General features: G+C 40.8%; 1 protein-coding gene across 11 annotated transcripts in view; it reads left to right on the top strand.

Annotated features, from left to right (window-relative positions):
• Positions 1-26452, top strand: part of MAST2 (microtubule associated serine/threonine kinase 2) — a 163811-nt gene that overhangs the window by 25011 nt on the left and 112348 nt on the right. For 5 of the 11 annotated variants that reach the window (XM_052667031.1, XM_052667029.1, XM_052667030.1 and 2 more), the window contains exon 4: positions 15141-15227. The exons of 3 other annotated variants lie outside the window; for them this stretch is intronic. In XM_052667031.1, coding sequence (XP_052522991.1) covers positions 15141-15227 — 87 coding nt within the window. Of the gene's footprint in view, positions 1-476; positions 527-624; positions 680-13337; positions 14517-15140; positions 15228-26452 lie in introns of those variants that run through there. 3 more of the 11 variants (XM_052667042.1, XM_052667037.1, XM_052667040.1) reach the window with 2 other exon arrangements.

Below are 26452 nucleotides of genomic sequence, written 5' to 3'. Positions count from 1 at the left end.
AAAAAAAAAAAAAAAAGCTTTGGAAATGCTGTAAAAAGGAGCATAATCTGCTGTGTTTGGCTGCCACTTTTTTGTTCAGCGTGTTTTGCTCCAGTGTCTTATTTTAGTTTCTCCAGGGCGTGCAGTGCTGTCCCAAGCAAACAGTTCCAGCTCCAGAAGCACAGTGAGGGCTCATCTGACTGCTCTGAGGAGCATGGAGTGTGGTTGTTTCTCTGCCTCACCTCTGCCCAGCTGTAGCTCAGAATCTTGCCCAAGAGTTGATCTGCAGCCCTGTCTGCCTGGTAATTACTGGAGGGGAAGAGGTGATGTCTCTTGGCAGAGGTTGGTTTGGCCTTGCAACTGAAGCAGAGCACCAAAGTCTGAGACTTACGCAACTGTTCTGATACCTGACCTTTGATAACCTAGGATACAGGGAGCTTAAATCATTTGGTCGTCAGTAACACTGGGAATAAATTGTAGCTCACAGACTTCCTATGAAGCTCAGGTTAATAATGCTTGGAGAACTCAAACAGACAGGGCTTTCTATGTAGTGTACCTGCATCACTCATTTCTGATTCTGTTACAGTTATTGCTTAGATTCAGGAATCAGTCGTTGAAAGCAGGAAACACCTTGGTCTTTTTCAGGTCTTCTACTGCTGTTGCCAATCCGGGCATTTCTGTGGGCCTCAACTCTTCAAAGGTGGGAGCTGCAAAGTCCTTCTGTGTGAGAAGATGTGCATGCAGGCAGAAAGCTGTCACGCTAGCAAGCTTGATTTGAAGGCAGGACCTGTAGCTCTTCCCTTTGCTGGCTGACGCTGTGTCTGAAACAAAGCAGTCTACCTGAGCTGCCTGACCAGCAAATAATGTGGAATGACTGATAGAGGTGCTTCTTGCTTTTGTTATTTATTGCAGAGACCAAGTTTCCATTGGGGGTAAAAATGAAAAGAGATTCTGTGTACATCATGAATGTAAAATGGTGTCGTGTTGAGACGGTATTGCTGGTATGCAACAGTGTGTGCCAGAGTTACTTTAAGTTACTTTAAGTTACTGGCAAGGGGAAAATGTTTATAACAGAGGGTTGAAAAAGTACTGAGTTCCAGATCTGTCATAAAGGAATGTAAAATGTAATTAACCTAAAATAACCTTTAAAAAATTCTTGAGCCCAGTAAATTAAGTGAGCTGTGGAGATAACTTAATGAGAGATTTTAATTTTGTATCTTAAATAATATCCTATTAAAATCCCCCAATTTTGCTTTGTAATGGAATCCGCTGAGACTCGCTGGTTCTCACAATGACCTCGTGATTGAGTAACATTGTTAATATAGTTGGTGCCCGTTGGAGGGGTAAGGTCTGGGTTAATGGCAGCATTTGTTCTTCAGCTGCTTGAAGCCACAGAGCCCCAGTTGAAGATATGAATGTTTGAACTTCATTATTTTAATGTGCTAATGTAGTACAGCAGCAGTAAAAAGTAGTCAGATGATGAACTCTTGTTGCAGAGTTGCACAATTTGTCCATGAAAATAAATCATTGTGTGAAGCTTGAAATTAAAATTCTCTGCCTTGGATTTTAAATAAAATGTGCAACTTCAAGCCTAAGGTGGGTTCAGCTCAAAAGTAGAGGTATTTGGGTCCCTGTAACAAAGAGCAGTGCTGGAGGATTTGTTTGCACAGATCTGGTTGTAGCACACACCAAAGGTTCCACATTGCCTTTTAGAAGAGGCATCATTACCTGTTTGCTACAGATAGCTAACTGTGGAGGTGCTTCTGGACAATTTGCATCTTGGCTCTTCCAAATATTGATAATAGAACTAATTTACGTGAGGAGCGTTGCCAAGGAAAGTGTATGGTGTGTTTAGTGTTGTGTCGAGAATCCAAAGGTTGAAGACAAAGGTCAGGCGTTCTGCTCTCATTTCATCAGCGCTGTCGGCCTTGGCTGCCAGTTTGCAGCTCTGCATACTGTGTGTGTGTGGTGTGAGCTAGATCCCGTGTAGGCCTCCTGCCTGTGCTGAGGTCCTTTGGTTCTCGTGCTCCTACTGTGTTCTTCTAAAAGCTCTTGGTTTTGTTTTTCCCGTTCCTTCCCCTGTCTCCAGAGAGCAGAAACAAAACTGCCCACAGTGAAAATCCATTCTCTCCATGCAAGAGTAACTAGAAGAGCTGTGAATTCAAAGTGCTTTGTGCACCAGTTTGCTTCTGCTGTGACCTCCTTAGTGCTTTTTCACTCTAGCTTCTTTGTGCTGTCATCAACTAATCTGGAAATGTTCAGGTAAAAGCTATAGTGTTGCATCTTGTGTCACAGTTTTTGCTTAAAATTTGCATCTGGCTTTTTTTATCCCACAGTAACTGGGTCTCATGCAATGTCTGTTTCTGTAGTATCTCCTCGCTGTAAATGAACAGTGTTCTGAATCATGAGCTTTTGACCCATAAGCTCTTTGATTCTGCTCAAATGACAGTTTGCAATATAAAATTACATAACTGGTTGTTTTAGGGCAATTTTGTTGTTTTAATTCACTCAAAAAATGTGGCTTTCAAAATCAAGTAAAAATAGTGTTCTGAGTTGAAAACATATCTAAGATTTCCTTTAGAAGTGATGTATCTAATTAGAACAAAGCAGGCTAATGAAATAAAGAAGTTCAGCAAAATAAACTGAATGTTCTTAAAAGAAGCAGTTTATATGAGTGTGTATCAGTTCAGGTGCATCTGAACGGAGAGGAAAAGTACCATGCCAGCATTGTCAGATTATATTGATTAGGCATCAGCATCAATCCTGTTTGAACAGAAAGCTGTTTAAAATGATGTACTTTCCAATGACATCTTATTTTCTAGTCGATGATTTGTCTGCTGACATATTTATTTTCTTGATGCAGTTTACATACTGTGCTGAAGTTGTTGCAGACTGAGAAATGTTTGACTTACGCCATAGAATAGGAGGAAAATCAGATCTCATGGCTGATGTAAATGTGTAGAAATATCAGGTAACATTTACAAGCAAAGCATTGGTCATTTAAACACCAGCTTCATTCCAATCTAGCAAATGTAATAGAATGTTTCTCTTCTTTTGTGCTAAAGGTTGCCTGGAAACCAGTTACATTTGGGTTAGTTTTAAAAAGAAAATGGCAGCAGAACTTTGTGTACATGAGGCACTGAGAAGATTGAAGGATCTTGTTCCATGGGGGTTATTGTCAGACAGATCTGTGTACCCCCATAAAGTGTCAAGAATAGATTAAAACCTACTTAATTGGAAGGGTATTTGGGCATTAAAATCAGCTCCACAATGAGGTTCTGGATTTCTGTAATTGTTCTGGCTGCTGAGTTCCTCTGGTCGGTCTTACCTAAAAGTGAAACTGCTCTTGTTCCTGGCTTTCTCTTAAAATTACTACAACTTGTAGTGAAGTTTTGTGGTGCCTGTCTTCTTTAATTAACCACTGCATTAATGATGCGCACCCTTCTATCTGCTATCTGATTTCCTATTAGTCCTACTATCGACGAGACTTGTATGTCAGGCTTTGCTTGTGTTATATGGAATCTCCATCTGAGAATGGCTGTAGGCAACCTTAAGTAATTTTTTTAGCTTTGCTTTTCTTTGCACATCAGGAAACTTCCCTAGCAGGTTCCTGAGGTTTAAAAGTAGGTGGTTGCAATTTCACATTCTGGAGCATGCAGTGAAAGGTTGGTTAAACTCCATTTTGTGCTAACTAAAATGGATGAAGTTCTATTAAACTCCATTTCATCCAAGCTGCATAATTGAACTCACCCTTTTTGTTAGAAGCTGGTATTTTCTGCTGAATCCCTCTGTCCAACGTAGTGAGAAGTGTATAATATTATCCACCAACCACAGGTACAACTAATTTGTTTGCTATGTTTTTCAGATAATGACTTTAATCATATAAAATGCTTGAATTCTGACCTAATTCTGGCTGTCTCGTTTACAGCTAGTTCTTGTGTTCTGGCATTTTGTCTTCAGAAAGAAAAAAAATATGTGAGGAAGACTAAGCATGTTGGGATTGTGGCTGAGTGCTGCTGCATGTTCAGGGAGCCCTCTGACCTCAGCTGGATCCAATTAAGTAGCAGTAACCTGGGGTCTGTGTTACCCACTGGGGACCAGGGGAAGTGATGCTGACTGCAGTGTGTTGAGGAAGCTCAGCCTCTGTAGAATGAAATTAGTGGCAGTTTTCAGTTACTTATACGTAGACTTTGAGACACTGGCAACATTGCTTTCGGTCTTAGCTGTGCTCAGTTCTAGCTCAAAATGTAAGTCAAAAAGCCAGCTTTTAGTAGCAGCTAAAATATATGCAGGAAGAGCTTATAAGCAAATTAAAAACACACACAAAAAAAGACCACACTGAGGTTTCATTCAAATTTGAGTAAGCAACCTGGTTTAGGATGAAAAAGCATTGTTGGGAGCAAGGAACTTCAGCAGAGACCTGCATCTCTATAGCCCCCAGGGAACCTAGTTAAGGATCTCCTGTTAGAGACACAGAAATGCTGAGTTCCTCCTTCCCACCTGCAAATGAGAGTTAAGAATGGTTAAAGGGAACGTGGTTACAAACAGGATAAAGGAGGTTGACACAGCTTTAAAAACAATTCAGGAGTGAAATGTGAACTACTAATTGTGCTGTGTAACCTATTGTTTAACATGATTTCAGTAGACAAGAACCGAAAACTGGCAAAGGCAGTACTGGTATTTCAAAAAGCAGAAAAGGAGATCCAGAAGAGATCTGTGGAATCGGCCGTGTGGCTGTTCTCTTTGTGCTGCAGTTGCCTGACTCCCAGTTCTTAGCAGTGTAACCACTGGGTTGTGGTAAACAAAATGTGAATAGAGCAGCCTTACAGTCATTCACATAGCCCTGACAGTGCTGATCTCACAGTTTATATTTTGCTCTTACAGTAAGTTTGTCATCAGTGGTTTTATATTTATTTCTAGGTCATCAGTTAAAATGCTGAATAATCTCATATGCATGACTGTTCTCTTGACACAAAATGGTCCTATTCAGTAGTGATTCATCTTCTGACAGCTACTTTTTAAAATCCAATGGAATGACTGGTTCTTAATCAGACAGTTTTGCTGTTTCACAGAGATTTTTGTTTTAATGGAGTTAGCATCAGCAGAGGCAGTATTTTAACACACACACACACCATCCAAAAGCACCTAAGAACTCTTCTCAGAAATTGCAGTGATTTATTTGGAACCTTATTTTCCATAACAACCTCAACAACTGGTGTTACTTCTACTTTTGTGCTTTAATTGGAAATGTTGATACGGGATTAAAATAATTATTTTGCCTGGGGTTGACATCGTATGGGCTTTGCTGAAACCTCCTGGATAATCTGCTTTCTGCTTAACTCTTGCTTGGCAGGGCAGGAATGGGCTTTTTTTAGACATTTCCCTTGTGCTGCTTGTTGCAGGAGCGTTACAGGTGGTACTAAGAAGGAAAGTGGGCTGCTAGTGTGGGGAATTCAGGAGTGAGGCTTCTCCAGGTGGCACAAAACAGAGCAGACTTCTACAATAGACTGATGCTGATGTCAGAGAGCTTTGTGGTTTATTTAGAACCATGCTGTTGTTGTTGCATCCTTCCATCTTAGCTTCTGTTCAGTTGTGTTATACTTCATTGGCTTCAGATGGAAACCTTAAGAGAACGAGGCTTCTTCAGCTTCATTGCCTCTTTTGGAAAGTGTCTCCCTCGATTCCACGTGTCTGTGAAGATTTGCATTTGATATGAGATCATTCTGCCAATATGGTGTTTTTTTACTTGGCGATGTTGGCAACTCCAGAAGATTCCTTTCAATATTAAGCCTTTTGCCTTAGCAGATGATTTTTCGGCATATCACTGTGGATTGCCATTGGTGATGGCCTGTTTTCCTCTGTGAAGACCTAATGTTTTGGTAGAATTGAATTCTGTTTTTTAATTTATTTTTTTTTCTATCATAACTTTGTCCTGTATCCTGTCAGACTCAGTATGTTACCAGCTTTCTGAGAAGCTGCTTTTGTTGATGTATATAAAAGACTCCACTTTCACAGAAAGAATTTCCTCTAGTGATGATGCCAAGACTCAGAAGACCAGGCAGTGTTATGGCTTTGTATTTGGTTGTAATCAAACTGTCTCTCACCATCGTTTTGTCTCGTTAGAGCCAGAACAGCTCTGTGGGTGAACATGGCACGCTTTGGCATTGCTTACAAATTTCCCTGAAGCCAGCAGTGCGCGGGGTCACGGCTGCAAGAAACGTTGAGCAGTGGAAACCAAAGTTTAAGCAATTGTTCTTTCTTTCCTGGTAACTTGCAAGCCGCTGGCCTTTTTTATCCAGGCTTAAGGAGGGGAAGTAATGTCAAAAATAATTGCGATTGCAATTTCATAAGAATTGGAGCAGAGTGGGAGCCACGTCCGTGCATTCTCTCTGAGTTTTGTGGATCTGCTTGTTGTGGTTTGACAGCGCTGGCTGACACAAATGTCACAGAGCGCGTGGCCCTGCGGTCAGCTGGGGATGTGCTGGCCCAGAGCGTGCAGGTGAAGTCGGAGAGCTGACCTTGCATCTGAAGGGGCATGGGAGGAAGCAAGGTAACAAAAAGCAAAATGGAGCCTGCAGGAAACCTGGTGTTCTTAATTCTGCTGCCTGAGAAGCAACTCGTAAGTATTGAAGTGTTGAAAGAATTTTATATCCTTCTGTCTCTAAAAACATTGATGTTAGTGACCTGACTTTGGGTGGTGTTGGAAGGACAGCTTTGTAAACACTTCTTGTAATGCTTGCCCACAGTTTGGTAGAGGGAATGCCGGAAAGCTGATGCAGCAAATGGAAGATCTTTCCATGTGCCTTTTTTTGCAGCGTTCTGTGGTTGCCCCACCCTGAGCTGCACTGAAAGGTTGGTGCATGGAATTGACAAGGGGCTTCCCTGGGCTGTAAATCCAGAAAGCAGGGAGAAGAGCAACCCTCAGATTTGGCTGTGAGTGCAAAGCACGCTTTTGGCATCATCTGCATTTGATTTCTTTGCTTTTCAGGACTTAAGACATTAAAAAAAGAAAAAAAAAAAGAAAGTATTCTACAAGCTTGAAAGAGAGACTGTTATCTAATTGGCTTTTGGTTAGGAGGATACTGATTTCTAGGTCAATGTAAAACAAATGAGCATTTAAATTGAAGAGGAGCAGCTGTTCCAAAGCCCCTTTCCACAGTGCCTGGTTTTGTTAAGGATAATTATGTCTAATTTTAAATTATGATAGCTTTGAGTATTGAGCTTTGCCTTGTTACATCCACTAGCTCATTCTCCTTCATCTTTAAGAATGTTCCATCATGGAGCTAGGTTTCTAATTCGATTTATTTTCTAGCCTCTTGAATTGTGAAGAGAAATACAGCTTTAAAGGTTTTTTCAGTGCTTTTATGCAACTGTTGCCATGCTTCCACTTTCTTTTTTGGGATCATAAAACAGATACAATATTGTCTAGTGGGAAGATACTGCTGAGAAAATACATATTTGTGTAAATGTGCAACATTTTTGTTTGCATTTTTAGCTTGAAAATGGAAACCTTAGGTTCTAGTTGAAAAATTCAAGAAAGCTCTTCAGTTCTTATAAGGAAACATGTGCTAAAGATGTCCTGGGGATTGCATAGTGCTTGTTTCAATTAACACATTGATATTTCCTGTCAGTTCTTGAGACAAAAGCCAAGATGACAATTCAAATGATAAATGAATATTGTATTTTAACTTCATACTGGGGAGCTTTGATTTATTTTCTTTTTTTTTTTTTCTTCCCCAGAAAGATTTCAGCTTTGAAGCTCAGTGTTGTCTGAGTAATTTGGCCACAGGTCTGAACTCTCTAAACGGCACGTGCTGTAAATACGTAACCAAGCACATCTGTTCTTATCCAGTGGTTGTTGCTGGACATGGCAGTGTTATAACGGCATGGAAATGACTGTGTGCATGAATTGAATTTGTAGTAAAACGTAATTATAATTTGCAGGAACTGTGATTGACGTATTTTTCTGTTTAATATGAAATCCAGACATTTCATACTGCTTTTACCTGCTGCTTTTATGGAAAGAGGTTGCTTTCATATGCCTTGCATTTGATGGGCAATCCATCCGTATTTTGTAGCTTTTGTGGAACCAGTTTCTGTGTCTGGCTTCACAGTGTCTTTTCTATGAGATTCTTGAAACTTCCAGTTTTGTTGTTTCTATGAACTTTTCAGTAAACGTGAATAGCTTTTACTGGCAAAATGGGACAAGAATTGGTGTTGGGTCCTTGAGCTTTGGTTCTTTCACATCCTCATTAAAGGTATTCATCGGTGATGTTAAAGTATGTAAAGTATGTATCTGTAAAGCATGAGGGCTGTGATAGAATCTAGTAAAGGAGCCCTGATGTTGGCTGTGTCATTGGAGCACTCACTGAACAGGAATTCCATTTCCTAACGCTCAAATTTGCAGTGATAACTTCTCCACCAATCGTGAAATGTTTCATTTTAAAATAGGAACTGTATTTGAAATGTAACATCAGAGCAGCTAGTTTCCATTTTGTTCTAATGCCAGTTTAACTCCAGAACGAGAATGCTTACATAGTGAGTATAACATCTTATGTAAATATTAAAGTTTAGTTGAAGATTCCTTTCCAGAGATGTTAGTTTTCCAGGGGGCTTCAGCCAAGGATCTTCTGTCTGGAAGCTTGTGACTCTTCTGCATATACGGTCTATGGTACGGGATGAGAGCAGTTGGTCTGTAGCTGAGTGAACCGTTTCCTCCACCCTTGTCGACAGCAAATTTACATTTGTATGGCAGATGAGTGGTGCTGCCTTCCGTGGTGGATCGAGTGGGGGAGGGGGCAGTTCTGCACAGGAGTCCAAGCCGAAGGATCTGAAATCATGCAAAAGCGTGATGATGGTGTAAACCTTGGGGATTTTAGGCGGGTTTTTTCCTTCATTTCTTCTTCCTATAACCAAGCCTCATAACGGAGTTTATTGTGGTTCAGAATGATTTCCTATTACCATTCATTGTTAATGCAGGGCTTTGCTCCAAAGGTCTTAGTTTCTCAAATTGCCTCTTGTAAATAGGCAGGAAATCCAGGAGCAATTCAGACAAGCTGTCAGGCGAGTTTCCTTTGGTTGACTGCCAAGTTTCTTTTTTTTTTTTTTAAAGTTACCTCATCAACCTTCCTTGTTTTGGTAGCCTGTCAGTTTGTCTCAAAGGGATACGTTTATAAATCTCCAGATAAACATAGCTTGATCAAAAGAAATAAATAAAAACCCCAGAATATTTAAGCTTCATATTGGCAGTCAAACCTTTGGCTCATTTTGGTTGCACAGACAGACATCGCCAAAGATTTAAGGGAAAGATTCCATTGAAATTGACAGCTGATAATCTTCTGGAAAGTGATCTTTCACAGCAGGCAGTGTGTGGTGTGAGGAAATGTTATGTCTTTAAGGATTGCCACTACTTGGTGTCTGGTTGTTTTTAGTTTTTACTGAGGAAAAAGAAGAGTTTTGAATCATGAAAAATGTGTATTTTTAATCTGAATGTGCCAGGTTGGGGAATTGTTCTTCCAAAGTTTTCTTTATGATAAAAGCCTACAATAAAAAGCATTGTATAGATAACCAAAAGTCTATGCTTATTGTGATCTGGTTTTGTTCTTTGTGTGGCAAGTGATCCATGAATGGATGGTTCTTCTTCATTGGATCATCCTGTGTGCTGTTGACTTCCTCCACACATCTCCAGGTTACAGGGTCCAAGCTGTATTGAGAGGATTTCTGCAGCAAATATTGAATATCACGAGTGGCTGAATGTGTCACCTGGGTGAGCTGTCAATTGTCACTGGTTTTAGATCTTGGGAGTTACGAGTTCAAGGTGTGCAGCTGTTGAATTCATTTAAACTAGGAAGTACGTGAAGCTTTGGTGCACAGCGTGATGATCTGATTGCCAAGAGAGCATTGACTGGTTTTGCTTTTGTAGTAGTTGCAGGTTTCCTTTCTGATACAGTGGTACAGGCCTCAGAAGATAGCAGGATGCAGTGACCTGAAAGGGCAACAAAGTCACAACAAAACAAATTGCTCTTCGTATTTTAGTTCTTAATAAGCTGGGTGAAACATTTTCCGCAAGTATTGAGTGGATGCTACTAAAATGCGTTGTGTAGATCTGTATAGAAGCTTGGAAGTGCACGTGTATATACACAGGCTAATATAGTAGATACAGATTCCTCTGTTAATTATCTCCCTCCTTTGTAGTTTCTTTGGTGATTAGAAAATGTGAGTAATAGGTTAATAGCTCCACAGCTTCTCAGTTGTTGTAAGATTCATTGTACATCAGAACGACTTCATAGCGTCTTCCTGTGGTCATTACTTTCATGTGAAATTGGTATGTCTTTAGTTGTCTTTCACTGCTATTCAAAAACCCTTGGGCTATAGAATAAACTGAAAGAACAGTTTCTTTGATTATACTGCAGTTATCAGAGGGAAAACTTTGGTCATCTTCAGACACAGTTATTGGAACTGTTCTAAACTTTCAGATCGTTCTGTAAGATGAAGATCTGTTCAATGCTTATGTGAGTTGTCATAGCTATCACCCCCATTTCAGAACTATTTTTCAATTCACCCCTTTTCTGCTACTCCTGGTTCCTTTGTGGGGTTTGTCATTTAGGTGCAGTTCTCACTAGATACCACTTACACACCTTCCATGTGAATAAGAATGTAGAATCATGGAATGGCTCAGATTGGAGGGCACCTTACAAATCATGCAGGTCCAACCCCCTTTCCATGGGCAGGGCTGCCACCCACCAGACCAGGCTGCCCAGGGCGCCGTCCAACCTGGCCTTGAATGCCTCCAGGGCTGGGGCGCCCACAGCTTCTCTGGCCTGGAACAGTTACACTGGGTTAGCGCGTTAACTTGTCTCCGACAGACGCCTGCAATCAGCTGCTAAGGCAGAATCCTTTCCCAGAATCCTTGTAGCTGTTTGTGGCTTTCTATCTTCAGCATATTTTTCTGTTTTGAGAGTTCTTGGCGGATTCTTCAATGAATTTGTCGGAAGGCTTTTAGCCCCGCTGCTGAACTTTTTGTGCTTTTTATGGCAAGAAATGCTACAATGTGGCTGTTGTGTGAAGCATTACTTCCTTTTGTTTGTTTGGAAAGGGCTGATGGCTTCATTTAATTCACCTGGTATTGGAAAGTTGATAAGCTGTCCTTGCCTACTCATCAAGCTGGCCATTACAGGAACACGTTTGCTGGAAGGTCAAGGCTCTTTCCATTTTTTGATGTCTTTGAGTCAGGAACGAATGGCTTTTTTCAGAGAATGCTGCAGCCAAGCAGTATTTATCTGGGGCTCTGTACAGAAGGTCACTGGAAAAAAACTTATTTTCTGCTTATACAGAAAGTCACATGATGTCCATTTCAGACTGTGGTAGAAAATAATTGTGTGTATGTTGGTTTTCTTTTTTTTGGCACTTTTTTTTTCTTCATTAGTTGAAAAAGTGCTGAGAATTAAGCCTTTGGCACAGCTCTACCTTTCCTTCCTGATGCACAACAGGGGAACTCAAGTACATCTGGCTTGTAGTTTCTCAAAGAATGTAAATTGTCCTACATTGACTTTTTGTTGTCTTTTTTCAGTTGTGCCCTACTTAAGATTTCAGTGGGAAGTGAGGAGGATCAGCTCTGGAATTGGTTAATGATGTCCAAGTGATCCTGGTACTTCACTGCCCTCACTCCTCATCTTCTCTCCTTGGTGCAAAATCTTCCCCATATTTCAGTTAGTGCAATAGAGGAAGGAAGCATTGAGTTAGGAGCTTGTCAAAGATTATTCACCAGTAACTTCAGAAAGACTGCCAAAAAGAGGGAGGCTAATATATTTTATTTTTCCCTTGAGTGAGGTTGAATGCTAAGTAGATACTTTAATTCTTAAAGGGTTGGAAGATTACGTGAGTCCTCTCTTCTGATAAGCAGATATGATATTGGACACTTCATAAATTGTGCCAGCATCTGGAAACTGTTGGAGAAATTTGTTGTATGACTTCTTATATAAATGATAAAGTTCTTTTTTATGTACTTCGGTTTCTTTAATATCCTTTAGTAATACTTATCTTAGTGAAATCTTTTCTGCAGGTATATTTTCATCTTTGATTGGAAACTCATCTGCAGATCTCTTAATATGTTCAAATGATTGTCAAAGGATGGCACCGAATCTCCTCTCCCACCCTCTTTCCTGATGGCTTTTGTGGGTTTTCTTCCTTTTGTGGAAGGAAGAAGAGGGGAGAATGGGTGACTGTCAATAGTTAAAAAGGAGGGAAGCAAAAGGTAGTCACCACACTGAAGATTTTTTTCTGGAGGTTTTTGGTCTGCCATTTACAATCAGAATTGTTTGCTCTGAGGAAAGGAAGGGGAGAAGAAGCTGAAGGAGAAACCATGCCTGCTTCTTCACAGCAGTTCTGATTGGGATCCCTGCCGCAGGAGCTGGTAAGTGTGGCAGGCAGCCAACTTGAAAGCATTCTCCTCAAGAAAGCCTGAAACTTGGAAGAGAACAGATGATTCTCATGGTATTTTGAGACCCGTGCCAGCCTCAATCAATTATCAGTCACTTGTGAAGACATTCTGAGAATTGGCAATGCCTGAGTATTAAGGTAAATAATCCAGGAAGGATTAGATATTTATGTGCTAATCAGAATGTTTCCAATTTTATTGTAGAAAGAAGTGGAACCTATTTATATTAGATATAGTTATATGTATATAAAGGAACTATAAATATACACTATTGTGTTATCAGCCTTACGGTGTTTGATTTAATGGCTGGTTTGGGAAGAAAATACCATGTGAAAGGTATCGTGTAATTGTTCAGATTGCTTGATTTCCCCTCCCAGTATATTTTCTTTAGTGCAGGTGGCCTCAGACAAGAAGGAAAATCAATGATCCAGCTAATCTAATGGCCTACCATAAATACTCATAAAATTTATTACAGACAAACGTAAACAGCAAAATGCATGTAATGTATGTGACCGCGCGTGCCAAAATATTTCTGTGGGATTTTATGTGAAAACAGAATCTATTTGATGCTGATTTCTGCAAAGTGCAGTGATGGTCGTAGGATTAGTTTTCTGAAGAAGCTTATTTGATGGCAAAATGCAGGAAGTAACACTGAAATCCCTCACAAATATCAGAGTCGAGAAATCCGATCACCTTGGGTTTCAGCCTCTTTTCTTCGGGGCTTGAGCTGCATTTTCCCGCTGCTGTTCCTCCTGATGCCACATTCTCAAGTTCGCATGCGGAGCTCTGTGTCTGGCACCACGCTTCCCACTTGGATTTGCAAAAGCAGATGCTGTGCCTTTAAAAGCAAGTGGCTCACGAGTTGTTTGCAGCACAGCTTTTTATCCCGTACAGTATACTCCATGCAAATGAGCTCCCGCTCAGCCCTGCGTGCCTGCCTGCCCTGCTGGGGAGCTCACAAAGGCTCCGCAGACCTCATTCAGCATTCGCCTGTTTAAATCGGCAGATGGAAGGAGGTATCGGCGAGATGAGGATTTATTAGCTGCTCACAATAAAAGACCACACCGGCTCTGCAGAGGATCAGAGAAAGCCTGGTGAATGGGATTGAGTTGTATCTGCTTTCAGCTGACTTTACAATGATGCGTTTAGCTCATGTGACTCGGTCACTTAGCGTGAAGATCAGCTAAAGATTTCCATGTAAATATCTACTCCGTTAAGCACCAGCAACCTGTGTGCTTTTATGGAGACGTTTTTGGTTTGCAGCTGTCACAACTGTGGGAGCAGCAGTGTCTCATCGAGCCGTGCTCGGCAGCCGCCGCTCCGGGCGCATTGTTGGTGCGTTTGCTGAAAGCCCCTCGTAAACACAGCTCTTGGTGAAGTTTGGTTTCTTGCGTGTGCCTGCTGAAATCCTGCAGAGGCTGAAGTTGGGATGCTTTTAAATACAGTATTTATATTCAGAAGCTATAAATAGGCTCTTCTGAAGCTTTTATCTGGTGATGAAATCTGTTGCTTTAGCTTTCCGCTAAGAAATTGTAGGTCATTGCGGCGCTTGGCGATATTTGCAGCATTTCCTTTTTTCCCTCTCTGCCAGAGGAAGGACAGGGATAGCACAAAGATTCCATGAGATGCTCAGCGATTGGGATGAATGCATCTAGGTTTTTGTTTATTCCAGGGCTGTTTGCAATAGCTGCAGCTCTTAACACCTTTTCTTTTTCAACACAGCTCCTATTTTAATACGCGAATGTAGATAATGTACAGCAAGGGAGAAAGTCTCTTTTGACCTTGCTGGAGTTGAAGGTACAGGCAAACAGAAACTGCAGGGCAGGCTGCAGAATTCTCAGCTGAGGGCTGCTTTTCCTTTTTTTTTTTTTTTTTTTGCCTTTCCGCCATGGATGACGAAGAGGGAAGGGTTTCTTGAGACAGCTCTGTCAGTGATGAATAGATGAATGAATTCTTACATGTTCAGAACTTGCAACATGTGTTCCTGACCCCTCAGCACCTAAGAGAGGCAAGATCTCAGCAAGAAGCTCAAGAATGCGCCGTGCCTGCTGCGTGTGAGAAGGAGAGCAGCATACCTCAGAGATAGCAGAAACAAAAGAGGGTGCGATGGTATCTCTGACATGGGCTTTGTCATACAAAGGAGCAGAGGAATTCAGAGTTGGGAAAACTAAATTTAATATTGTTTCATTGTGATTTTTTTCTAATTTTAAATAGCTCTGTTCCCTCTCTGTCCACAGAATGAATTTTTATAGCTGTGTGAGTGTGCAGGTTTTTCAGGCTTTTTTTTAATGAAATGTGACCTGGATTTTGTGAGCTTATTATGATCGGTAACTGAAGGCAGCTGTTGCAGTTTGCGAATCCTTTATGTAGCTGAAGTACATGGAAAGAAAGCAGAAATAAGCGTGTGGGGGATCTGAATTAAATTCCACTCTTCGGCCTTATGTGGAGCTGTGGATTATTATACATTTCTGGACAGTTGTGTGTATGAAGGGAAAGAGACATCCAACCTTGGAAAGACTTAGGGAAGTCAAACAGATTTTTTTCCAATGCGACCTGCTAAATCTGTCACAAAAGGGGCAGGCAAACTGACAGACAAACAGGCAGAGACCCTGGCTGTGGTTCTTCATGACAGGGGAGCGAAAGACCGCGTCCTATTTTTAGAGAGTGGATGGAGGAGGGGCGGAGAGGGGAGAAAAAGTTTGAAAATAATGGACTTCTCTAACAGTTAGGGAGCAAAACTGGCCAGCAGCAAGGGAGGCAGCGCCGCGGGGATATGGATGACTCCAGTATTCTGCGGAGGAGAGGGCTGCAGGTAAGTGCAACTTGTCTGTTTTGTCCAGCTGCCTGCAGCGTCAGCGTTCTCAGAAATGATGACAGTCTTTCATGGTAAATCAAGTCAGTATGTGTGCAGTGCTAGCATTTAAGCTTGCTTGTTTTCACCTAGTACACGTATACTCATCAGTAGAAGTCAGATTTTTGCATGAAGTTATAAAATACATTTTGTTAACTTGCTTTAAATTTCAGTCTTGTAAAGCCTTTTGAAAAACATTCTTATGGAAAGAGGCAACGTCTGAACTGTAAGGCTTACCTCTATTTGAAACTTTGGTTTTTGGAGGTATTTTAAACCTTGCAAAGTGACTTTTCTGACTTGCCTCAGAATAGCCATTTTAGCTGAGCGTTACTTAGAAATTAAGTGAGATGAGAAAGCAGAGTGAGTATTTTTAATGTATTAGAGCTATGCTTATTTATTACTTCAAATGCGTAGCAATCCAAATACAGATGCAGTGCTACAGAAAAGCAGTTCTTCAGTATCTATTTTTATGTCTATTTTTTCAACAACTGTCGTTACGTTGACACAGATTCTCCTGCATTGTTTTAAGCTTCAACATCCCAGTGAAGTTTTGTGAAATTACAGTGCTGTGACAAATATGGTGATCTGTGTCAGTGTCAATGGGGTGTGACGGCAGAGCCGATTCTCTCTGAGTAAAACAGCTGGAAGTGAGAGAGCTCCCAAATCTGGTGTGAACTGGAAATGGAATCAATTTCTGCTTGAAAGCACCATATTCTTTTTTTTTGCATTGTAATGTGATATAGCCTATTACATACGTGCTGGCATAAATAATTGTTTATAGACCATGAAGCTTGCCCATTAAACAATAAACAAAACAGCTGACAGGCACAGTTAATTTCACTTCCTTTGAGGCAAGTGAATTCACCATTTTGAAATGCTACCCTTCATAGTTTAGGGACGCTTTAAAGTAATCAGGGTGTTACTGCTGCACTACCTGCATGTGCTTTGTCTCACCATTTTAGTTACTGTACGTTTTGATTTTTCTTTGTGCCAGCCTATTAATTTTTCTGAGATTTAGTTTCACATAATGTGCTGCATCAGTCACAGCACTACTATGATGTGCTTGTTCATTTGCTCAGCATAAAACATCTTGCATTCCATTTTTCTTTAACTGAAGTATATAGGATTGGGACTATTGTTTTCAGTGATGATGTGTTAATTACTTGGGACTTTGCGAAGAAAATTGTTTCTGACCAGAGAAAATCTAAATCATTCCCTATGTGTTGATTGTTCAGAGCCTAGAATGTGAGCTTAGAATGTCTGAGATGTTGCATCTGTGTGGCCTGTGGGGGCGTGGTTATTATTTTTAGTAGGAAAAATTATAGTAAAATATTTCATACCTTCCTTAATAGTAAATGCTATCTAAGAAGTTGGTTCAACTCTGGAAATAAAATTAAAAAAAAAATGAATTCTAATACGTTTTTTCTTCACTTTTATTCTTTACTTTATGGTATCACAGATTTGGGATGGGATATTTCTATTTTTGGACAACGTAGATGGAGGTTTAACTGGAGAATAACATTAATTGCGCTGGTAAAGATTTCACTCAAGAAGTCTTACAGTTTTGAAGCATGGTGAGAAACACATTAAAGTTGAGTAAATACATTAAGTGTTTTCAGGAAAGCCAGGGCAGCTTGTTACACTAATGGAGTGAGCTGCTACATTGGGGCAGACCCTGCGGTTATTTCTGTGATCAGCAACAGGCCTGGAACTGACCCATGGATGTTGCAAGTTTAATGAAGAATTTGAGTTAATATGCCTCTCCTCTGTTTCTCTGCACCTCTGATGGGACAGTAAAGCTCCCCAGCTTTCCTAAGGTCCCAGTAACCCAAACTGTTTTCTCTGTTGCTCTGGAAGACATTACTTTGCTGTTGAGCTGGAAACGAATGTGGCAGGTAATGGGAAGGGAATACTGCCATTAGACTTGAGATCCCCGTGGCTTCTGTGGAGTGTCTCATGGTAAATGTGCTTCTGGTGATGTTTAGCTTTGCCTGCTGTCAGCCCTTCAAGCGTGTGGTTGAGGTTAAAGCCTGCGTACTGTGAAGGAAGAGAAAAGTTAATTTGGTGTGCTCTTGTACCACGCAGGATTGGCACACTAACACCTCATTGGCCAAAGCAGTCATCTTCATAATAACAATGAGGAATAAGTGTATTGCAACGGTTTTCATCCCACATCAATGATTGTGCTAATTAGTTCCAAAAATAATCCTAAAAGCTTCACAGAGAAGCTTCTAAAAAATAATAAAAAAAAAAAAAAAAGGGGGGGGGGGGAGAGGGAGGGGAAGGAGAATAAGAAATCCTTGTGCAAGTAGATCTTAAAGCAGTTCATGTGATGAATGCCAGGTGAGGCACCCTGCAGCCTGAGCACTGTATCTCTCCTCCTTGTGAGTGTGACAGCTGGGGAGGCGATGCTCTTCCTCAGTGAAATTCATCAGGGTGCTTCAGGCGAGCACTGATCAGCACTGTGAGGCTGGAGGGGCCCAAATGTCTGCTGGTGACAGCAATAGACGTGCTGGGACTGGTTTAACACGTGCAGCGTGGTGGAATTGATAATTTTAGTAGCCTTCCATATTTACTGCCTCTAAGGGCTGTTGTCTGTACGTACTTGTGTAGGTACGTGTAAATGACGTGTGCTTATGTAGGTGTAATTCACAGCTCCACCAAGAATGCTTCAGACAATGCACTCACGGGACAGCAGGCAGTAGGGCAGATGTGCAAGTCCAAGGGTAAGGTAATGCTGGATTTATTTTCCATCTTGGACTGCTGGGGGTGTTTTTAGGAGAAATTGTGGCTCACAAAAGTGACTCTTGAAAAGATTCCCTGGGAAAAATTACAAAACCACTGGCTTGTGTTGGCTCTGCTGAGGCAATGCATTTTAATTACTTTTTTGGGAGTCTGGGTGCTGGGGGTTTGGTGTTAGAAAGTCACCGGTGAAAACAAATTACTTCCTCATTCCAATCAGGATGTTGGTGACTTTTGAAATAAACGTCCCAGCCTAAATTGGGCCCTCTAATCCAACCCTTGCACTCAAAGCCCTAATTCCAAAATGAGATCGGTTGCCCAAGGTCTTGTTCAGACTGGTTTGGAGTATTTCGAGGGATGGAGAATTTGCAGCTTTTCTTGGCACCTGTTCTGGTACTTACCCACTTGTGCTGTGAAAAATCTCATTTCCTTTATATTTAGTTGATAGAGAAGAATGTGTTGGTCAGCCTGCTGATACTATTTCACATCTAAATTGACTTTTGCAGATTAACGGGAACAAACAGATGAATTATTTTCAGCAGAACTGTTTGACCACAGTGTTTCTGCCTTATCTCAATAACCTGAGATTCTTTATTTTTAAACTGAGTGGATTTAGACTTGTGCTACTCTGGTTTTCCCAAGGTTTCAATGTTTTAGGGTTTTGTTTTGCTTTTGTATCTTCCTGTCCATTGGACATCTTAGTGGACTCCTGCTTATTGCTGGTGATGTTTCAGTCTTTCTCTTGCTTCCTGCAACTGAGTCCTCAGCCTAAATATGATGAAACGCTTATTTTGTGTGTTATTCCTGCTGCCTAACAAAAGCAAACAGAGATTTTGTTTCCCTTTTCTCTCTCACTGCTGAGAGCTGTACAGGAGCCTGCAATCAGAAGGAGCAGGTGCCTTTCCTGTCTCCCAACTCTTTGTTCAAACAACAGAAATTTCACATGAGGCTGTTACTTCTTTTCAGCAGTGTTTCTGAAGTTCCTCTCGCTTTGTTCTTTCCAGTTGTTTTGAAAATACCCTGGATCTGTTCCTTTCTCATTTTCAGTGGCTGCCTGTTGAAGGCCCTGCAGTGCATGACTTTCAGGTTCCCTTGTGTTCTTCCCTCACAGGCAGCGTTTTCTGTTCAAATCCAGTTCTTTTTGCCCTGTTAAAATAAGCCATTAGCTGTCACCACTTCATCCAGTTCCCTAACAAATGTATGTGCGCTTTTTCCTCATGCTTCTGTTACCTCTATTACCTGAAAGACACTCGAGATCACTGCTGTGTACTTTCTCTTCTCTGGGGGCCTTCTGCTGTGATCCATGCTGTAAATGGCCTCGTGTGGTGTAAGCAAATAACCTAAAGAAGCTGCAATTGTTCCTATAGGCTAAATCAGTATATTTGTATAACCTGTATATATCACCTTCCTTGTTTGTTCAGTCTGTTTTCAGTGCATTCTGTTTGGTCTCAAACAGTGAGTGCTGACTGCTCATAAGAAATAGCAAAATAGTGGAAATGAAGATCCAGGTGGAACAAAGCAGATTTTCTCGGGATGTATTTGTGTGTGTGTGTGTGTGTACACAGACATACTACGCAGCCAGTTTGACATAGCTGTGTGGTAGTATTGATGGAGGACCAAGAATGATAATGGAATGTTCTTTTAATTTGTGGACTTCCTTTTTGGCTAATGAACTTGGACTACTGACATAAGTTACTCCCTAGGGACAAGTGGTAATGCAGACGTGGAGCTGCTTCTATGGTACTGGGCAGAGAGCTGTGAGTGTGGATCTATTTATTTATTTTTGATGTATCACAATGTAAATTGTATCGTGACGGTGGCTACAAATGTTTGAGGCTATCTGGGTTTGTTGTTGCTCATATGTGTAGAGAAATAGTAGGGAAAAAAATGTTTGGGGACGTTTGAGTCCCTGTGAAAATGAACTTGTATTTTGAACGTCATCTCAGAGTGAAAATGGGCAGTGAATTGCTTTACAATAGCTGCTGTATGTTTGCTTTTACTCTTCTCACATATGTAAGAAATTAGAGTTTCTGTCTGAAAAATCTTACTTGTAAGTGCAAATAAGGAAAGTAATGGAGAGTGTGGTGTGTCAAATTTCAGATGCTTGTCAGTCATTATCTGCAGCACTTGTGGTATTTGAGCTGCACTCAGATGTGGTCAGGCCTTCTCAACACCAGCGTTCTCTGCATCAGTGTTTTCTTATATAGTGCTGAAATTCAAGTTAAGTTCAACTATTTAAATTACTTTGGAGCCTTTTTTTACTGGCTTCGGTGCCGATGTGAAACACAGAGCACATCACATTACTTGATGTGTTTATCTTGGCTGGTGTTTTCCACTCCACAGCACGTTCGGCTAAAATAGAACCAAATGTAAAACCAGCAGAGGGATGTTTCTCATTCTAAAGATAAATCCTAATGCTTTCTTCGCAGAGAGTAAAAATCAGGCGTGGGGGAGGTCTGGGGAACACAGACTGCTGATTCAAGGCTGCTGGGATTCATTGGCTGGTTGTATCATAAGCAGCTTCTGTGATGCAGCTCCACTGTCATGGTGCTGTACGTTATACCATACGTAACTACAGGGCGTTGGAGGACTGATGGCTGGTGAGAAGCACTGCTGCTGTCATGGTGCCTGCCTGGCACAAGCTGGCACACTGGCTGGCTTTTCCAGACCTGCTGCTTGTGGTTTCCTCACAGTGGAGCAGGAAATGGCACCGCCTTTGGGCAGCACGTGCTTCTGGCATCTGCTCTGAAGACATAGGAAATGTACCTAGGGGAAAATGTGAAAGCTTGTCAGAATAAAATGTCCTTGAGATATGGGCAAGGATAAAAGGTTAAATGGTTTGCTCAGACGGAAAAAATACTATTTAGCTGCTGTCTTCAGGGTGTTGTTAAATTGGTCTGATAATTTGCTATCATTATGCTTAAATAACTGCTTTCAGTTTGTCAGCAAGGACTTCGTGAATGCTTGTATAGCCGAACGAAACTTTTTATTTTCTGCTTGTGTGAAAAGATAAAATATCAGTAATTAATTTTTCTGCTTCAAGAAGAAAGGTTTTGTTAGTAAATGACTGCAAGAAAGAATGGCTGTATGTGTGTGCATCTGCCTACAAGGAGGTGCTGGACAAAGGAGTTCTTCCCAAAGATAAACTGTAAAATCTTTTTCCAACATTTGGCTTGAAAGCATCTTCGTGGTGAACTTTCACACTGCCATGCTGTCTGTGCTGCTGCTGGTAGTCACAGGGCTTGCCATGTGGAGTGTGGCTTTTGCTTCCTTTCCTAGCCATTAGCTGCTGGGGTGCTTCACGTGGGTCAGTATAGTTTCTTTTTGCTCTTGCTTAGTGACAGAAATCCCAAATCTTTAAAAAACAGAACAAAACAAAAAACCTGTTCTCCAGCATGGCAACAGAACGTGCTGCTGCTGTGCTGTTTCATCTGCTTATCTTTAATAGCCTTCACTGCTTACGCAGACCCGCTTACCTCTTTAATGAGAAGCTATGTCCTGCAGCGAGGCAGCATGGATTTTGCTTCTAGGCTTATGTCATCGGGCTGCAAGTTGAAATTGGTTAAAGCACTTTTTGTTATTTTCCTGTCAGTTCTGCTGCTGATGGTTGCCTCTTCAGTTTCTCTCATGTGCTGAAGGGCAGTGGTTGTTGTAGAAAGAAACCCGAATAAAACATGCCGAGTGGAAATCTAATTTTGAAAAGCTATCAGGATTGATTGGGGGCAGGTAGTAGCCTTGTATGTTCAAGGGATAAAGATGAAATATCTCAGCATTTTGAATACTTGTAAATCCTGGCTACTAGACAAATAAATGCCAAAAGTATACGATGAGTTGTGATGTTTTAACAACGCCTAGGAAACACTATCTTAAATGTCAGGAGACATTGACAGCCAGCTGTAAATGCGTGGCAGCATTTCCTGTATGGCTTAGTTGTTGTTTCTATTGTACTTCAAATTGCTCTATGCAAACTGTTGGTATTTATGGGACTTCTGTGAGTTGGGGGGATTTTGGCATTTCTGGAGGCAGAACACGATAGGCTTTGGGAGGTTGTTTTGTTTTTAAATATTTAGAAGCTACTATAAAAAACAACCAGAGTAACTGATAGACACCAAAATGGCTGTGCGGAATGTCTTGGTGGTATTTAGTGGTTATTCTCTCAAGTATGTCATACTGAATCCTCAAATAGGGTCTGTTTTGAAGAGCTGCATCTCCTGGATGTTTCTGGTGTGTGTGCTTGGCACGGCAGGGAGAGGAGGTAGGCATCTGGATTGCTTCATTCAGCAGCTGTGTGAGGAACAGTGTTTGTGCCCACCAGGGCACCGCAGTGCAGCTGTGGTGCTTTCAGCTCAGGCGGTTCAGGTACTGCTCTTGGTTGGCGTTCAGCTGTCTGGATATTCTCTGAATTGTCAGTTCTGTGAATATACTTCAGAGGCCATTTCACTTACAGGAGCAAACTGTTGAAGGTTTACGTACTCCTTCAGGATTCAGAGAGATGAGGTTGGTTGTTGGTGGCCCTACTCAGACCTTGCTGGCTGTGAGTGGTCACGTTTCACCTTGTTTTTCTTGACTGTCGAGTGGGTAAATAGTGTAACTTCATTGCTGTATGAAACAAAAGCCACCAAAATACACAAAATTCAGGCGTATGGAAATGATTTATTTGACTAGTTTTACAAATAGGCATTTTCACTTTACTCATATTTGTGAAAAAATTGTATTCATATCACAAAGAATGCAGTGCAGACTGCCTTAATAGTGGCTTATGGGCTTTGAAATCGTTTTCTCTTTTTGGAAAACAAAGCACTTCTTGTGATTCAGAGTTTAAAAAATGACTGCTACATTTCTGCATCTTTTCATGTGAATTTGTTAGAAAACTGAGAATATTAGGAAGCTAATTTCAGTCTGAGGTTAATTGTTGTATGTATCGTAACTATACAGTAAATGGCAATTTATGTAAATATTTCTATATGAGTAAACTCTGAAGTTTCTCCCATTGCTTTAAGGATCAAGAACGTTACCCAGTAAAGAAAAACAAAAGTGTTGTTTTAGATTTTGGTGGCCTGTGTTCTAACACTCAACCTCACTGTCCTTGTCAATAAAACTGCTGCAGTGGACAGCTGTGTCTGGAAGGTAACAGCCCGTTCTTTCCCCCATCCCAGCACGCTGCTGTCTGCTGCAGGTATTTGAATGGAGCATTCTACTACAGGTTTTTATGTAATATAGTGAATAAATATTCAATTCCTCCACCTTCCTTCCATTTCTAGCAATAGTCAATTAAGGATTCTTATTCTTCTTTATGAAGTGATTGCAATTATTTATTTGTTCTTTTTTGTCTTTGGAGATTTGTCATTAAAATGGCGGCTTTGGAATTAGCAGCATTTTTCCTACAAATGCTGACAAAGAGTTTTCAGGATGGAAAGTGGTTCAACTTTGTGTTGTTTTTTGTTGGTTTTTTTTTTTTAACCTATCTTTAGTCAAATCTGTAAATGGCTCATTTTGCTAATGGCAATGCTCTTTAACAATCAGATTGTTTTAGCACAACAGATGCGTTTGTAGCTGGAGATTTCTCTTTCCAAAATGTTCTTGGATATTAGCATGATAAAATCATGTTTGGAATGAGGATGAATATAATTACTGCCTCTTGTATGGCGTAGCTTAAACCTCATATAATTACTTTTAAAGTCCTTTCATCAAAATAAGAACATATTAATTGACTTTGACATTTATCACTTGTTTTATATCAGCATAGGCTAATAAACGTCGCTTGTACTGGCAGCCAAAAAAATGCAATGATATCAGATGTCATTGAGGTAGGTTACTGTAGTCCGTGCAAAAGGTCCTTTCTGCTTCATTTGTCTCACAATCTGTGGCTTCCAAATCCTGGGTCTGACTCTTGGCTGCATGAATAGAGCAAGCCAAGCCCCTGCTCTTCTTCCCAGAAACATGGGGGGACGCAGCCTATTAGGAAGGATTTCCAACTCCATGCTGTTTGTTTTTTGTTTTTTAAAGTAGCTTTGGGGTACATGGTGATCTCCTTCTCTGTAACATATGTGTAATTTAACTTTGTTTTTGATAACTGTAGAAGAATATGTACTGACTGGAAGAGAGATTCCCCCTCTGGGGGCAATGTTTGGATACCTGTTAGAAGGGGATTGGGATCTTAAACAGCCAGAACAAAATTTAAAGGCCAGAAGAGTGGACTGTGGGCGAGGTAAGGGTGAGAAGATTGGGCACGACTTAAACAGGAGTGTAAGTGATTTTGCATTTTGGACTGGTGTGAGAATTATTCTCTCTGATGGCTTCAAGTTATTAAGTATTTATTTTTCTGGCTTTTGTCTTCTCTCCCTTTAAGTGTGAATGCTCTGCGCCTTCATTTTCTCCACTTGTTGACTCTTTTGGCTGTAAATATCTGAGAGCCACATTTAACCCTGGCAGTTCTGTAGCACTCTGTGTCTCAAAACATTTATTTATAACACCCAAAACCTGTTGTTTTGAAGTGGGCAAAAAAGTTTTCATTTTTTTTAACAACTGCATATGAGGGAACAATTTTGCTGTGCTGGTGACTGCTTGCTTGTAAATGTTAATAGTTTCACAGTGCTGAGCTGATATTTTTCTTCTAAAGTGGCTACCATGAAGAAAGCCCCTCAGGGATACGGGACTCCTGTGGAGTTTCAGAAAGCAATGTTGTGCTTGATTAAGTTTAGACAGATGATGGAGCGATGTAGTAAAATCATTTCTGTTAAGGCGTAATATAACTTAGAATGCAATGCTGTACTGCTGGGACTGATAAAAATGAAATACTAAAGAAAAACCATGGCCTTACGTAGAGCTTTCAGCAGCAGATGCAATAGATGTAATTCAGTTGTGTGGTGCTGGAAACATAACATTGATTTGCCATGAATCAAGAGAAATAGCTTGTATCTTGCCTGCTTGAATGGTCGCAGCAATCTTAGTGAAATGAGCTACCTAAAAATGGGATGGTAGGAGAGTTCCTCCTGTTAGAGAGGGGTGGGAGATGGCTGTAGGTAGGTGAAAGCAAAGTAAGATTAAAAAATGAATAAAATCCTGAGAGATACTTCATGTGTAACTGCTGGGAATTGCCAACTTTCCCTGTACCTGAATTGTACTTGAAAAAACAGAATCACAGAATTGAATCACAGAATTGTAGGGGTTGGAAGGGACCTCCAGAGATCGAGTCCAACCCCCCTGCCAAAGCAGGTTCCCTACACCAGGTGAATGCAGAATACCTTCAAAGTTAGTTCTCCATAACCTGCATGAAACTGAAGCGGAGGTTTAATAGAATGAGAGCTCCTTGTATTATTTGCAACACAAATGACTTGATCTCTTTGCGTAGCATCTGTGTATCACGTGATAACTGCTATTTTTTCCTGTTAAAAAATAAAAGACAAGATAGCACTTATGGTACAGCAGGACTTGCAGTAACTTTCTGGGAGGTTAACTCTGTTCCTGTGTGGCCTGTGACTGCTTTCTAGCTTTGACTTTTCTGAGATGCAGTAGTTCTCCTGCTTTGTACCAGGTCAGTTACGGGATGAAGTGATTTCTGTTAACTTATTGCGTTTTTGGAGCTGATTTGAGGCTGACAAACAGGTTTACTACCTTCACCTTACAACTAGAAATGGATATGTTTTCCTAATGTTTAAAAAAATCAGTGTATGGCTTTTATTCCTCTCCTTAACTTTCAGATGACTCAGGTTTCTGCCTAAAGTACAATTAATCTTGAATACCACTAATGTAGACACGGATACTTTAAACAAAACATCACAGTACCTTTTGTTCTTGTAACCTTTGTTGTCCTGCTTCTCTCTACGCGCCGCTCAGTAGCATCGGGTAAAACTCAGTATGTCAGGAAATGTGTATCTATTTTTTCATTTTCAAATTTACAGAAATTCTGCTATTTAGGCAAAAAGCCTTTTCATGGGGGCTGCATTTCCCTTCAATACTGTACATTTAAGCCACAGTGTGCAGATGCAAGTGTTGTGCAGGTGAGATTGAACAACATATCAGAATAGAGCCTCTTGTAGAACAAGGCTTGAAGAGAGGCTTTGCACTTGTTTGTCCTATTGCCTGAAGTGCTAAGGCCTGCAAACTGTGGAGTTTAGCAGCAATAACTCAAAGTATTGGCAGCAGGGTGCAGTGAGCAAGTGAAGTCTGACCGCTGGGGGAGAAGTGATGCTTTAAGTGGAGCTGTTGCATGTTTGTTTATTCTCAGCTAGTCAGCTCAATTTCTCCCCAATATTCTTGGTGAAAGATTGCTGCTCCTGGGAGGCAAATTTGAGAAAGCAATCAAATAAGTCTGTTATGTATTTCGAGAGCCTCCCTGCTCTCCTGAAGAGGGAAAAGAAATAGAGCAAGATATTTAGCTCTGGAAATAAAAATAAGCTCCCTTGGTATGTGAGCTGGGTTTCTGGATGTTTGGAAAGTGTTTT

This window comes from Tympanuchus pallidicinctus, unplaced genomic scaffold (genome assembly GCF_026119805.1).
Source record: "Tympanuchus pallidicinctus isolate F22 unplaced genomic scaffold, pur_lepc_1.0 scaffold7, whole genome shotgun sequence".
Taxonomy (NCBI): Eukaryota; Metazoa; Chordata; class Aves; order Galliformes; family Phasianidae; genus Tympanuchus; species Tympanuchus pallidicinctus.
Note: the sequence above shows the minus strand (reverse complement) of the source record. Positions and strands in the feature narration are given on the sequence as shown.